General features: G+C 38.0%; 1 protein-coding gene across 1 annotated transcript; it reads right to left on the reverse strand.

Annotated features, from left to right (window-relative positions):
* Positions 1–2,660: 2,660 nt before the first annotated feature.
* On the reverse strand, positions 2,661–15,328 carry ptchd3l (patched domain containing 3-like). The gene is made up of 4 exons (XM_026207713.1): positions 14,587–15,328; positions 4,794–4,921; positions 4,567–4,712; positions 2,661–4,492 (listed from the first exon to the last, which is right to left on the reverse strand). Exons 1-4 carry the CDS (start codon positions 15,277–15,279, stop codon positions 2,853–2,855), a joined length of 2,607 nt encoding a protein of 868 aa, XP_026063498.1. The 5' UTR covers positions 15,280–15,328; the 3' UTR covers positions 2,661–2,852.
* Between the last annotated feature and the right edge of the window lie 812 nt (positions 15,329–16,140).

A 16,140-nucleotide genomic window follows, 5' to 3' on the forward strand; every position in this document is an offset into this window, starting at 1 on the left:
AGGTCAGATCAGCCAATGTGAAACCCCTGCTCAGGAGGACCCTGGTGAAACAAAAAAGAAACAGGAGACAGCAACCCAGCACCAGAAAAAGCATGCAACACAGCAAGCACCACACATTCAAGATCTTCAGATACCACGACAAAAATCTCACACCGTGTTATGGTTATAAATAGACCCTAAACCAAGGTCTCTAACAATGTGGTCCCTTGGCAAGAAGGGGCAAAGCATCAGTGTGGATCCGGCCTTGTACAAGGATAGCCTAAGCAGAAGACATAGTTAGGGAGGAGAACCACCAGCATTGATAGCACCAGTAGTTAAGTAACAATGCTACTACAAGTAGGGCACATGGATGTTAGGCCCAGAGGCAAAATCACATCACACAATCACACAAACAAACCAACCAAACAATGAAAAAAAAAACATATTAATCACAAGAAAACAGTGGCTGGCCTGGTCTCTTTTTGGAAATAAACCATCATGTTAGACATGTGAAGACAAAGGTGAACATTCCGTTGCTAAGGACAGAAAAAGTATTTTAAAACATGTTCCAATGCAGGTATAAAACACTCAATGGTAAATGTGCATATTATATATCATGAAAACTGATTACGGACAGGCTTCTGAGGCAAAGTAATGGTTTAATGATCTACAGCAAAATATAGAGAGCTAAACTTTGGAAATGAAATGAAGGAAATGAAAACTGACATTGATTTTGTACGTGTCTTGATGCCTTAATACCTTAGAATGCGAATATCACTTCCTAATTGGTCATGTGACTTTTCAAAACATCATGTGATCCTGGGTGTTGTGTGAACGTGATGCAGCTATGTTGTGTGCCTGCCTGTGTTGATCCCCACACATCAAAAGTTGGACTGGCCAGCAAACTCACCAGATCTGAACCCCAGAGAGAATCTATGGGCTACTGTCAAGAGGAAGATGAGAAACAAGAGACCAAACAATACAGATGAGCTGAAGGCCACTGTCAAAGAAACCTGGGCTTCCAGACCACCTCAGCAGAGCCACAAACTGATCACCTCCATGCCACACCGAACTGAGGCAGTAATTAAAGCAAAAGGATCACCTACCAAGTATTGAGTACATGTACAGTAATATGAACATACTTTCCATAAGTCCAACAATTACAAAAAATGTTTTTTAATTGGTTGTATATAGTATTTTTTGAGAATGAATTGGTGGGTTTGTGTTAAATGTGAGCCAAAATCATCACAATTAAAAGAACCAAAGACTTAAACTACTTCAGTCTGTGTAAATTGAATTTATTTAATACACGAGTTTCACAATTTGAGTTGAATTACTGAAATGAACATTTCAACAACAATAAATGTGACCCAATTCCAATTTTTAGCTCATATGTGACACAGATCGGATCTGTTCTATGACAGTTTAAATGGGGAAAAAACCACATGCATTCAGATATTTCAAGATTGGTTCAGGCCTCATTCATATGTGGAAATAAATTGGATATAAATCAGATACGTGCCAATGCGATTGTCAAGGAAACAGGCAGACAGGATTTTCTGAGGCATTGTGTTCTGAACGTCATTAAAACTGCGACAATTTGGTATTTCTCAGTGATTGCTGCCAAAATGAGTGTAAATTTGCAGAGGCTATTTTGAGCTACAGACAACTGCCTGTTACTGAAGTGTGTGCATATAATGGCACTTTTGTCTGCGTGCGATCCCGATGAATACATGTACATTTTTACAGTATTTCAGAATTCATGCAAACATAATCTCCTCTGACTTAAGTGAATGGTTAGGGAACTGTTGGGGGAAAACATCTGATGTGTAACATTATTTTAGATCCATGCATTACAGTATAGGACATCTGTATCATTATCATGTTAATCTAACAATAAAAAAGGAGGACATCACTTGCTGCACTTAATTGAACTGCTTTTGTAGTTTTAATCAATTAATTTGTAATTAAGTTATTTTTACATTTGATTATTTTTGTACAGGAATGCTTTAGTTTAGATATAAAATTATAAAGGTAATGCATTATTTGTTTCTAGGATATTTGTTCTACAGTTTTTTTTGCATCTGTTCTTATTTATAATAACAAAGATAAAATAAAATAAAAAAAAACTGCTGTATTGTGATTATTAATATAGTTATTAATAATAAGAAAAGACGGAGGATTGCACTATCGATTTCAAATGTGTGATTTTTGTCCGATTCCAACAAATAAGAAATAATTGTGAAGTTCTTTGGAAACAGCAATTTTTTTTTCTTAATTGCTCACTGTGACTCATTTTGTCAGCAAAAGTCACATTTTTCTCAGGAGGAAGCACACCTAGAGGCGATAAATTACAACAACGCATGTGCGATGTTTCAGGTGCTATAGCAAGTGTAAACACATGAATCGGATATAGGTCACAATTGAAAGAATGTGCAAATGGACAGCCCAAAAAATTGGATATAGGCTGCAACAAATCAGAATTGATAATCAAGACCTGCAGTGTAAACGAGGCAATTTCGAACGTAAAAATCCTAACATTCAATAAACTGGTTAAATCCATGCACTTAGATTATATGTGAAAAGTTAAAATGAAAAGCCATGCATGTTAAATAGAGTTGCAGTGCATAAAGATAATTTTTAAAGGAAATTATTTGCCAAAAAAAAATATTAATAAAAGAGATGATTAGAAAAAAACATACAAAAATGTACAAGTTAATACATAACTCAGCAGAATGATTTCAATTTCAGGATTTTCTTGCATGGTCCAATCAAAGTGTCATATATACCTAAACTCATACATATAAGAATAAAGTTTGTCCATTTTCTGTATGTCATATGCAGGGTCAGTTAGTGTTAGGCCATTGTTTAGGTTATAGGCTGGGACAGTCAGGATCAGTACCCCATACGTTCTTGGCGTGATCCATGACTGGGACTGCCTTTTGCTGTTTGTTTGTGTCACTGTATTGTTTATTTTTTACACGACTATTACTACAATTGCCGAGGAAGGTCAGGAACACAGGTATAAATACGATGCCATGGACGGCCCCAAACAGAATGACTAAGAGCATAATTTTGAAGAAGGTCCTGAAGATGTAGCTTTTAGCAGCCGCGAGCACCACCACACCTGCGATAGTGGACACGGCTCCCTGAACGATCGGATAGCCCAGTTTAGTGATGGCATCCGTGGCTTTCTCATTCGCTGAGGATTTTTCACTTGACACAAAAGCATAGGATATGTGAGCAGAGAAGTCCACAGAAAACCCAATACAGATGACAAGATTAATCATAGACACAGAGTCCAAACTAACATCCCATAATGCCATGAAACCGGCCACTCCCACAATGACAGATGCTATGGAAAATGTCACCCAGAGAGAGCAGAGAGGGTTTGGGATCAGCAAGAGTGAAATAACTAACATCGCACATGTAGCAACAACTATATTTTGGATTGTATTACTGATGATGACGGCATATTGGTCAAAATAGATGAACGCAGGGTGGTACATAATCAGATTAACTGGTGGCTGCAACTTTCCACATTCGACTGCGGTTTCTCTAAATGTATTCAGCATGTTCTTCTCATCGATCGCTGTGCGGATGTTTACCGACTGAACAAACATACGTGATGCGTGAATTTGATTGTTAGTGAAATTAACATCTTGGCTAAAATCTGAATAATTAAGAAATGCAGTTAATTGGCTTTTGAACTGTGTTTCATTGTCTACATCAAAACCAGAATTCATCCCATACTGCAGATATACATGAAGCCAAGAAATAGGTGGAAGGTCTGAGTCTGCCAGTGTCAGATTTTGAAATTTTTCTAAACACAAGTCAAGACTTTTACGAGCAGTTGGGTTCCAGTACTGGAAATGCTCATCCTTTATAACTAACATGACATTAGGACCAAAATCAGAGAAGAATTCATCTTCTTTATCATAGTAATCACCAACATATGAGCCGTCTACTGCTAAATGTTTCAGGTCTAGACCCTCCTGTATTTGGAAGCACCCGTAGATACTGACTGCCAAATATCCGGCATAGATCAGACACACGAGCATCTTAACCCACACTCTTGTCAGAAATGGGCCGTAATAGTGTTTAAAGAATGAATCCATTGGCATTTCAAATTCCTTATGTGTGTCTACATCATACGCCCCACCAACACAACAAGCTATAGCATCACCAGTTGGTTCTGGGACTTCCATGCAGGTCAGCCAGTGTCTGTTGCCTTTCTCTCGCCTTCCATTCAGTGCGAGACATGCACCGAAGAAAACTATGTTGAAGATGTAGCAGAACAGAAGAGCTGTGCTGGTGTACAAGCAGAAAGACTGTACTGAGCGGAATGGAGTCAGGAGGCCGATGTAGAACGCCAGCACATCCGTCAGCGTGGTGATCGTGATGGACACACCAGCCTCCTTATACGTTTCTGCTAAGCGAACCTCAACAGCTTTATGAACTTCAGTCTTCTGCCAGCAGGAGATCATTATGAACATGTCGTCAACACCAACACCTAGAAGAAAGCAGAAACCGTGAGCCCAGGAACATCAGCTGTAAGACACCTAGTGTGTGATGAATGAAATTTACCAAGAATCAGAAAGGGGGCTGAAGCCACAGTCATGGCAAATGGCATCCCGCAGAACAGCAGCATTCCAAAGCTGGCCAACACAGCCATACCAGCGGAGACAACGCCGAACAAGGCCACCCACACCTTTGTCCTGACACAGTCTAACCTGTAGAAGGAGACAAGGTATGACAAAGCTAGAGATTGAAATAATAGTGGTTATATGATATGTTTTAATTATTAGCGATACCTCAAACAAGACAGAACGGAAATGTTAATGGCCAGGAAATATGTTGCAGAGAAGAGGGGAATCACAGAGTCTGAATTGGTTTCGAACTCTTTCTGTCTTGATAGTGATGTAAAGTAAGACACATTGACCTGTACAAATACAACACAAATCACTGTCAGTATACAGTGCATGTGAAAAAAATTAACAGCAATTAACTTTTTCAAATTTTATAATTTTGCTGTCTTATTCATAAATGGATTAAATTAATTATTGTCCTCAAAATTCTACAAACAGTACCCCACAATAACAACATGAAAGAAGTTTATTTGCACATTTATTAAAAATATAAATTAAGGAAGTCAAATTTTTATAAGTACCATATATTCCGGACTATAAGTCACACTTCTTTTCATATTTTGGCTGGTCCTGCGACTTATAGTCAGGTACGACTTATTTATCAAAATTAATTTGACATGAACCAAGAGAAATGAACCAAGAGAAAACATTACCGTCTACAGATGCCAGAGGGCGCTCTATGCTGCTCACTGCTCCTGTAGTCTACCACTGAAAACTGTTAACTGAAAACAACTGAAAACTGTTAACTGAAATATTAACTTAAAGAAAACTGAGAAAGACTTAATGGAAACAAAATTTCCACAAAAAGAAAATCTCCTATTCTGCAGATTACAAACTGCAGGTAGTAAAATATGAAGCGGAAAATGGTAATCAAGGTTACAGGAGCACTGAGCAGCATAGAGCGCCCTCTCGCGGCTGTAGACGGTAATGTTTTCTCTTGGTTCTTGGTTCTAAATAAATGCGACTTATAGTCCGGTGTTACTCATATGTCTTTTTTTCCTCGTCATGATGTATTTTTGGACTGATGCGACTTATACTTAGGTGCAACTTATAGTCAGAGAAATACGGTATACGTTTCAATCATACAACTACCAATCAATCACAACTATTTATATACACATTTTTATATATAAATTGTCAGTTTGTTGTTTTACACATGTACTCGGACATTATTTCATACACAACATTTTAAGCTCCTTCTATAGCTGAACCTGCTCTGGTTTTAATTGGCCGCCTCAAGTTTTGCCTTTGTTTTGCTGCCTCCAGCTAGATTAATTAGCATCGGAGGATTCCTTTAAGACAATAAACACTCAACTGTGACAAAATTTATCAGTGTTCTTAAAACCAGCTTGGGTATTTTCATAATAAGAATATTTATAGTTAATCTGCACATGGACAGGTCACCAGGTTTTTGTGTAGTTTAGCGAAACGGTTCTTACCAGTGTACTTGTTGCAAAAACGCGTACAGGTTAGCAGGTCTGCATACACATATTTGAGAGATTATAGTAAGATCAAATTTATGATGGCTTCTGAGCAACTCCCCACAAATGTTGTGCATTACAGTGTGTAGTAAACGAAACCACCCTCTGCATTATTAATTCACGCAGAGCATTCAGGATTTTATATATATAGTCTTTTTGCAGCTAAATGTACACACACTAATCCATTACACATTTTGATTCAAGTCTATTTATCAAAGATTTGGCATTATACATTAATTAAGTTTTTATGACTGGATTCCATGAATCTTTGTTTTCCACATCACGAAAATCATAGAGCCCTATGTCTTATATTTTACAAACAGTCAGTACAATTTGTGAAAAAAAAAAAAAATCTGTTAAAGTCCTATGACATGAAAATGTCACTTTCTGAGTTTTTTTAACATTAATATGAGTTCCCCAAGCCTGTATATGGACCCAAAATGTCAAAAAAATTCTAATAGGTGTAAATCGAGATTTTGCTATCTTTCTCTGCCTTTGAGAAAATGGAAGCTCAAACGGGCTGATTGTGAATCTCCTCTTTGTGACGTTATAAGGAGAAATGTTACCTCCCCCTTCTCTGATTTGCCCGCCCAAATATTTACAAATAATTCAGTCGCAATGTCAGCACAGGCGTTATAAACAGACTTTTATGATATGGATTCAACAGCACCGCCACAGTGAGTAACAGTGTTCATTAATGCCTGATCTGTGGTCAGAGATTTCTGATGTGTAGCTAATTATTCAAGTTCACACAGACTTTCTTTCTAGTCAAGTCAAGTCAAGTCACCTTTATTTATATAGCGCTTTAAACAAAATACATTGCGTCAAGGCAACTTAACAACATTCATTAGGAAAACAGTGTGTCAATAATGCAAAATGATAGTTAAAGGCAGTTCATCATTGAATTCAGTGATGTCATCTCTGTTCAGTTTAAATAGTGTCTGTGCATTTATTTGCAATCAAAGTCAACGATATCGCTGTAGATGAAGTGACCCCAACTAAGCAAACCAGAGGTGACAGCGGCAAGGAACCGAAACTCCATCTGTGACAGAATGGAGAAAAACACCTTGGGAGAAACCAGGCTCAGTTGGGGGGCCAGTTCTCCTCTGACCAGACGAAACCAGTATTTAAATTCCAGGCTGCAGCAAAGTCAGATTGTGCAGAAGAATCATCTGTTTCCTGTGGTCTTGTCCTGGTGGTCCTCTGAGACAAGGTCTTTACAGGGGATCTGTATCTGGGGCTCTAGTTGTCCTGGTCTCCGCTGTCTTTCAGAAATGTAGAGGTCCTTTCTAGGTGGTGATCCACCATCTGGTCTGGATACGTACTGGATCTGGGCGACTGCAGTGACCCTCTGATCTGGATACAGACTGGATCTGGTGGCCACGGTGACCTCGGAACAAGAGAGAAACAGACAAATATTAGCGTAGATGCCATTCTTCTAATGATGTAGCAGGTACATCAGGTGTTATGGGAAGTGTTTCTGGTTCAGGTTTACCTAATTAATACAGCCTAAAAATCCTTTAACGGATTTGGATATTAAAAGCATATTAGTATGTTATGTGTAAGCCAGGTTAAAGAGATGGGTCTTTAATCTAGATTTAAACTGCAAGAGTGTGTCTGCCTCCCGAACAATGTTAGGTAGGTTATTCCAGAGTTTAGGCGCCAAATAGGAAAAGGATCTGCCACCCGCAGTTGATTTTGATATTCTAGGTTTTATCAAATTGACTGAGTTTTGAAACGTAGTGTACATAGAAGATTATAATGTAAAAGTAGCTCATTCAAATACTGATGTGCAAAACCATTCAGGGCTTTATAAGTAATAAGAAATATTTAAAAATCTATACAATGTTTGATAGGGAGTCAGTGCAGTGTGGACAGGACCGGCCTAATATGGTCATAATAACTGGTTCTAGTAAGAACTCTTGCTGCTGCATTTTGGACTAGCTGTAGTTTGTTTACTAAGCGTGCAGGACAACCACCCAATAAAGCATTACAATAATCTAACCTTGAGGTCATAAATGCATGGATTAACATTTCTGCATTTGACATTGAAAGTATAGGCCGTAATTTAGATATATTTTTGAGATGGAAAAATGCAGTTTTACAAATGCTAGAAACGTGGCTTTCTAAGGAAAGATTGCGATCAAATAGCACGCCTAGGTTCCTAACTGATAACGAAGAATTTGACAGAGCAACCATCAAGTCTTAGACAGTGTTTTAAGGGTAATACAAGCAGAGTTTTTAGGTCCTATAATTAACACCTCTTTCTTTTCAGAATTTAGCAGTAAGAAATTACTCGTCATCCAGTTTTTTATATCGACTATGCATTCCATTAGTTTTTCAAATTGGTGTGTTTCACTGGGCTGCGAAGAAATATGGAGCTGAGTATCATCAGTATAACAGTGAAAGCTAACACCATGTTTCCTGATGATATCTCCCAAGGGTAACATATAAAGCATGAAGAGTAGCGGCCCTAGTACTGAGCCTTGAGGTACTCCATACTGCACTTGTGATAGATGTGATACATCTTCATTCACTGCTACGAACTGATGGCGGTCATATAAGTACGATTTAAACCATGCTAATGCACTTCCACTGATGCCAACAAAGTGTTCAAGTCTATGCAAAAGAATGCTGTGGTCATCGCAGCACTAAGTTCCAATAAAACTAAGATACACCCATGATCAGATGATAAGAGCAGATCATATGTAACTCTAAGGAGAGCAGTCTCAGTACTGTGATACGGTCTAAATCCTGACTGGAAATCCTCACATATACCATTTTTCTGTAAGAAGGAATATAATTGTGAGGATGCCACCTTTTCTAGTATCTTGGACAGAAAAGGGAGATTCGAGATTGGTCTATAATTAACTAATTATTTGTGGTCAATTTGTGTTTTTTTGATGAGTCTTAATAACAGCCAGTTTGAAGGTTTTGGGGACATATCCTAATGACAATGAGGAATTAATAATAGTCAGAAGAGGATCTTTGACTTCTGGAAGCACCTCTTTTAGGAGCTTAGATGGTATAGGATCTAACATACATGTTGTTGGTTTAGATGATTTAACAAGTTTATACAATTCTTCCTCTCCTATAGTAGAGAATGAGTGGAACTGGTCCTCAGGGGGTCTATAGAGCACTGTCTGATGTGATACTGTAGCTAACGGCTGAATGGTTGCAATTGTATCTCTAATAGTATCGATTTTAGAAGTAAAGTAGTTCATAAAGTCATTACTGCTGTGGTGATGGGAAATGTCAACACTTGTTGAGGCTTTATTTTTTGTTAATTTAGCCACTGTATTGAATAAATAATGCTTTTCTGTAGGATAGGTTACTTTCCCACCAAGCAATACGAAATACCTCTAGTTTTGTTTTCCTCCAGCTGCGCTCCATTTTTCGGGCTGCTCTCTTTAGGGTGCGAGTATGCTTATTATACCATGGTGTCAAACTGTTTTTCTTAACCTTCCTTAAGCGTAAAGGAGCAACTGTATTTAAAGTGCTAGAAAAGAGAGAGTCCATAGTTTATGTTACATCATCAAGTTGTTCTGAGGTTTTGGATATGCTAAGGAATTTGGATACATCAGGAAGATAACTTAAAAAGCAGTCTTTTGTGGTAGAAGTGATGGTTCTTCCATACTTGTAACAAGAAGTAGAATTTACAATTTTGGCTATATGAAGTTTGCACAGAACTAAATAATGATCTGAGATATTATCACTTGGCTGAATAATTTCAACACTATCGACATCAATTCCATGTGACAGTATTAAATCTAGAGTATGATTTCGACAATGAGTAGGTCCTGAAACATGTTGTCTAACACCAATAGTGTTACGGATCACTCGGAGACAGAGGAGTAACAGATGAGTATGGTGTTTTATTAAAGACACAAGCAGAGGAGCAGGTAGTGAGGAGTGAATGAGGGATTGGGATCCGTGCTGGGTTGGAGGTGAAGGCACACACACACGCACCATGGGCTTCTTGGAGGAGTCTTCGGCAACAATCCTTAGAGACGAGAAGGAGGAGTAGAACTCGGAGAATATCCTTGGAGAGAAGGTTAGTAAGTAGTAGAAGGTTATAAGAGGAATTAGTCCTTAAAGTTAGCGCAGATGAGTAATCTTGTCGCGAACGTGACCGGACAATGACTGTGTGCGTGTGTGTGGCTTTTATGGTGCTGTGGTGGATGACAGGTGATGAGGATCAGGTGGTGAAGGTTCAGAACTCAGGTGAGGGTGTGCGCTGTGATTGTGTGGAGGTGGAACCTGGCGTGTTTGTAACAAATAGATACCAGAATGTCTATAAATGCTGATCCCAATGCATCTTTTTCATTATCGACATGGATATTAAAATCACCAACTATTAAAACTTTATCTGCAGCCAGAACTAACTCGGATGTAAAATCACCAAACTCTTTAATAAAGTCTGTATGGTGCCCTGGTCACCTGTATACAGTAGCCAGTACAAACATAACAGGGGATTTATCATTAACATTTGTTTCTCTAGATAATGTTATATGTAGCACCATTACTTCAAACGAGTTATACTTGAAGCCCGCCCTCTGAGAAATCCTGAAAACATTGTTATAAATTGAAGCAACTCCTCCCCCATTGCCTTTTAGACGCGGCTCATGTTTATAACAGTAATCTTGGGGGGTGGACTCATGTAAAATAATGTAATCATCAGGTTTTAGCAAGGTTTCTGTCAAACAGAGTACATCTATATTATGATCAGTTATCATATTATTTACAAAAAGTGTTTTCGTAGAAAGGGATCTGATATTCAATAAGCCAAGCTTTATCATTTGTTTATCCGTATTGCATCTGTTTTTTATTTGCTGAACCTCAATTAAATTGTCAATCTTAACTGGGTTTGGACGTTTTTTTCGAACATCATTAGCGCCGGCATGAATAACAATCTTACTGCATTTACGTTTAGCATTAGCTAGCACTTTTTAATTTGCCAAGATGACAGGCGCTCTGGCTCCCCGTAAACATTTGACTATGGTGGCTGGTGTCTCTATATTCACGTTCCGTACAATAGAATCACCAATAACTAGAGCACTTTCATCAGGTTTCTCAGTGGGTGCATCACTGAGTGGGGAGAACCTGTTTAATGTTTTGATCGGAACAGAAGAGCGGTGTTTTGACCCACGACTACGCTGCCTCACCGTCATCCAGTTGACCTGCTGCAGGGGCTCTGTTTCCGGAACCGAACAATGTACAGGAATCCCTGAGCTAGACGCATCCAAAGCCGTATCTAGTGCCCTAACATTCTTACTGTCCTCAATTAAAGTTTGAATGCGTGTCTCTAATTTGTCTCTAATTCTGAAATCTTCTCTGTCAGCCTAATTATTTCCCTGCATTTATCACATGTGAATCCCTCATCTGCGACAGAGATAGATAAACTGTACATGTGGCAAGAGGTGCAAATACAGTCTTGTTCAAAATAATAGCAGTACAATGTGACTAACCAGAATAATCAAGGTTTTTAGTATATTTTTTATTGCTACGTGGCAAACAAGTTACCAGTAGGTTCAGTAGATTGTCAGAAAACAAACAAGACCCAGCATTCATGATATGCACGCTCTTAAGGCTGTGCAATTGGGCAATTAGTTGAAAGGGGTGTGTTCAAAAAAATAGCAGTGTCTACCTTTGACTGTACAAACTCAAAACTATTTTGTACAAACATTTTTTTTTCTGGGATTTAGCAATCCTGTGAATCACTAAACTAATATTTAGTTGTATGACCACAGTTTTTTAAAACTGCTTGACATCTGGGTGGCATGGAGTCAACCAACTTGTGGCACCTCTCAGCTGTTATTCCACTCCATGATTCTTTAACAACATTCCACAATTCATTCACATTTCTTGGTTTTGCTTCAGAAACAGCATTTTTGATATCACCCCACAAGTTCTCAATTGGATTAAGGTCTGGAGATTGGGCTGGCCACTCCATAACATTAATTTTGTTGGTTTGGAACCAAGACTTTGCCCGTTTACTAGTGTGTTTTGGGTCATTGTCTTGTTGAAACAACCATTTCAAGGGCATGTCCTCTACAGCATAGGGCAACATGACCTCTTCAAGTATTTTAACATATGCAAACTGATCCATGATCCCTGGTATGCGATAAATAGGCCCAACACCATAGTAGGAGAAACATGCCCATATCATGATGCTTGCACCTCCATGCTTCACTGTCTTCACTGTGTACTGTGGCTTGAATTCAGAGTTTGGGGGTCGTCTCACAAACTGCCTGTGGCCCTTGGACCCAAAAAGAACAATTTTACTCTCATCAGTCCACAAAATGTTCCTCCATTTCTCTTTAGGCCAGTTGATGTGTTCTTTGGCAAATTGTAACCTCTTCTGCACATGCCTTTTTTTTAACAGAGGGACTTTGCGGGGGATTCTTGAAAATAGATTAGCTTCACACAGACGTCTTCTAACTGTCACAGTACTTACAGGTAACTCCAGACTGTCTTTGATCATCCTGGAGGTGATCATTGGCTGAGCCTTTGCCATTCTGGTTATTCTTCTATCCATTTTGATGGTTGTCTTCCGTTTTCTTCCACGTCTCTCTGGTTTTGCTCTCCATTTTAAGGCATTGGAGATCATTTTAGCTGAACAGCCTATCATTTTTTTCACCTCTTTATAGGTTTTCCCCTCTCTAATCAACTTTTTAATCAAAGTACGCTGTTCTTCTGAACAATGTCTTGAACGACCCATTTTCCTCAGCTTTCAAATGCATGTTCAACAAGTGTTGGCTTCATCCTTAAATAGGGGCCACCTGATTCACACCTGTTTCTTCACAAAATTGATGACATCAGTGATTGAATGCCACACTGCTATTTTTTTTGAACACACCCCTTTCAACTAATTCAACTAATTGCCCAATTGCACAGCCTTAAGAGTGTGCATATCATGAATGCTGGGTCTCATTTGTTTTCTGAGAATCTACTGAACCTACTGGTAACTTGTTTGCCACGTAGCAATAAAAAAATATACGAAAAACCTTGATTATTCTGGTTAGTCACATTGTACTGCTATTATTTTGAACAATACTGTAACAATAGCAGAAGAAGACATTACTCCGTGCTTGATGAAATATTCTTACTGCGGTTGTTTGATGAACTGAAAAACTGGAGCGAGAGAGAGGAGAGGAGAAAAGAAAATAGTGATAGGTTCGAATGAAAACGCTAATGACAAGCTAACGAGTGCTAACGCTTTGCAGGTGTACTGCACCCACGGATATAAAATAAAAGTGAACGATCAAAATTAATCTGATAAGACTGATCGACAATATCAGAAATATGGTGTGAATTAAGTTATATTTTATCCCTTTAAAAAACAGAGAGTGATAGTAAGATAAAGATTCTAAAGAAAAAATAAAATAAAAACAGCTACACGGAGCTACGATTAGCTACAGAAGGCCAACAGGAAGTAGAGAAAACACTATCCAACAGTAACACCCAATATGCATTAAACGATGCATAAATCGTTTAATACTGTTTATGCATCAGTGAATCAAGCCAGTGACTAAACGATCAACTTCACGCTTTTTCTCTTAGTAGCATGAAACAAATCTGTTATTTAAATTGTGATTTAACTACAGAGAGTGATCAAAGAACGCTCCCTTTTTTTTCGGAGCTGTCACACATCGCGAGTATATCTGCACTCTTGCCCAAACTGCCGTTACAATGAATGACGCTGTTATGCTGCACAGCAAAGCTCTTACTGTATTCATGTGGTGCATTCATGTGTTTGCTGTTAGTTGTGGTGAAAGCATTTTGTGAGAGAAAACGTGTTGCAATAATGACGAGATCACTGCATTCACTCGATAAACAGACTGTTTACTCAATGCTCATTACAGCAGCCTTTCATGTGATGGGATATAATCAACACTTCCACGATTCATTAATCTCGACAGCTGTAATGGTAAAAAAAAAAATTTTTATATATATATTTGAGAGGGGTTCCACATGTAATACGCATTTCAAATGCAAAGATGTCAGCCAATCACAACAGTTGTGGTTTACTCGGAGTCTCACAGCAGACACGCCCCTTCAAACAGAGCATTCAAGCCAGAGGGCTAATATCAGGATATAAAAATGCTTTTTTATTTCTAAATTTTAAATGTAAAAATCATACTAACAATATAGGTACACCTAAGGAAACATTAAAAAGCATTTAAAGAAAAGGAAATAATCCATGTCATGGGACCTTTAAATCTTAATGTGTGTGTGAAAATATTCAGATGTAACCCCCTTTATAATCATTTACATTTTCATAAGTAACTGCAATTTAGTTACCCTTTCTTCTCAGTAACTGTAATTGATTACAATTACATTTATTTTGTAATTAAATTACATTTCTCCATTACATTTATATAACTATTTATTCTACAACACTGTTAAGGTTATTTGAGATACTTTAACACACGAGTAGATGTAACTCAAAACTCACAATTAGCTTTTTGACTTACCGTTTTTTGCTCTGTATAGTTTGAGAGGAGTTTGAGGAAGTCATCAAGCCAGTAAGAGTTTTCCTTTGTCTTCTTCTCATCTAGGAAATAAAAAAGCCTTACCGCTTTTGCACTGGATATCTCGGAACTATCCGGCTTTAGCTCTACACCGCCGATACTTGATCCCAAAAACATGCTATTATTCAATGGATATGTTATTTTTGAAGAAACTATTTCAGCAGCATTGTAATTGATAATGTCCAAAATTGTGTTTGACATGCACCTTCCCTTTGTTTTGGCACAGAGGTTTTCAAAAGTGTTTCCTGTTGTTATACTTTTCACTTGTCTGTCTAACTCAATAATGTCGTTAAAAGCTGGTACAGTTAATATATTTTCTCCATTCAAATCTGTGATGATCACAGAGGCATAAGTGCCTTCAGATGTGAGTCGTATCTGAGAAAACTCTTCAGATTGTGGGAAAGTTTCCACCACAAATGCTCTCTCCAGCTTGGCAGGTCCATTGACCGGTGTGAACTGGTCTTCAATATCATTTGCCTCCCTCTCCTGAAGAAAAACAAAACCAGCTCCAAGGGCAGCTGCCACATATAAAGCTACTAAAAGAAACACACACGGATGCCTACCAACAACACAACCAAGTTTTTCAAAAGCCAGAGAGAGAGGCCTTTCAATGCAGTCTGTTTTACACTTCGCCATCCTCCATATGTTTTTACAGTCAATGGTGAACCTCTTAGTCTTTTGCAAAGCCCCAGAAACAATGACACAAAGTTGTCATCATGTACTTAAAGGCTGAGCTGAGCACTAACAATTCACTTGTTACTCATTAACAACATATATGGTTACTCACTGACAAACTTCCTTGTTGGCATCTGCCCTCTGTATCACTCCCACATGAAAAAATACTATAGAAAATTAAGTAAAATTGTTTTTGAACCATACTAAAGTAATTTCTATAAAAATTTACCATAAAAAATAGTAAAAATGTCTCTACTAAAAACTAAATGTTTTTAAGCCATACTGTAGTGAGGTACTGCAGTAAATTGTAGTAACTTATGAATGGTAATTCACTGTGGTTATTCTACTATTGTAATATAAAAAAATTAAATGACTTTACCCATTACCGTAGTAAATTTTTCTAACACTCCATTATAAGATACTACAACATGACAGTCATAACAGCACAGCACAGGTCAGGGCAAAACATAACTAATACAATGCATGCAAATTCCTTCAAATGAACAACACCAAACAATTTATCATGAAGTCTATTTTGTTGTTGTTGTTCTTGGCTACATTGTTTAACTTTTGATTGCCATTGCTGTCAAGCAGAAATGGGAGTCTGGCCTTGGCAGCCCTTGAAAAAACATAAACATGCACAAGTTAATTTATTACTGGTAAATGCTCTTTAATGCAAGGGTGTAACCATGTCTTGAACATGGGGGGGGGGGGGGGGGGGGGCTTAATAGGTGTTAATATATTTAAATTAATTTTAAATATTTAATGTTTAATTCTACGTCAGTTTTTTCACCATTCTATATTAATGGGCTTGCTTTCATT

This window comes from Carassius auratus, chromosome 28 (genome assembly GCF_003368295.1).
Source record: "Carassius auratus strain Wakin chromosome 28, ASM336829v1, whole genome shotgun sequence".
Taxonomy (NCBI): domain Eukaryota; kingdom Metazoa; phylum Chordata; class Actinopteri; order Cypriniformes; family Cyprinidae; genus Carassius; species Carassius auratus.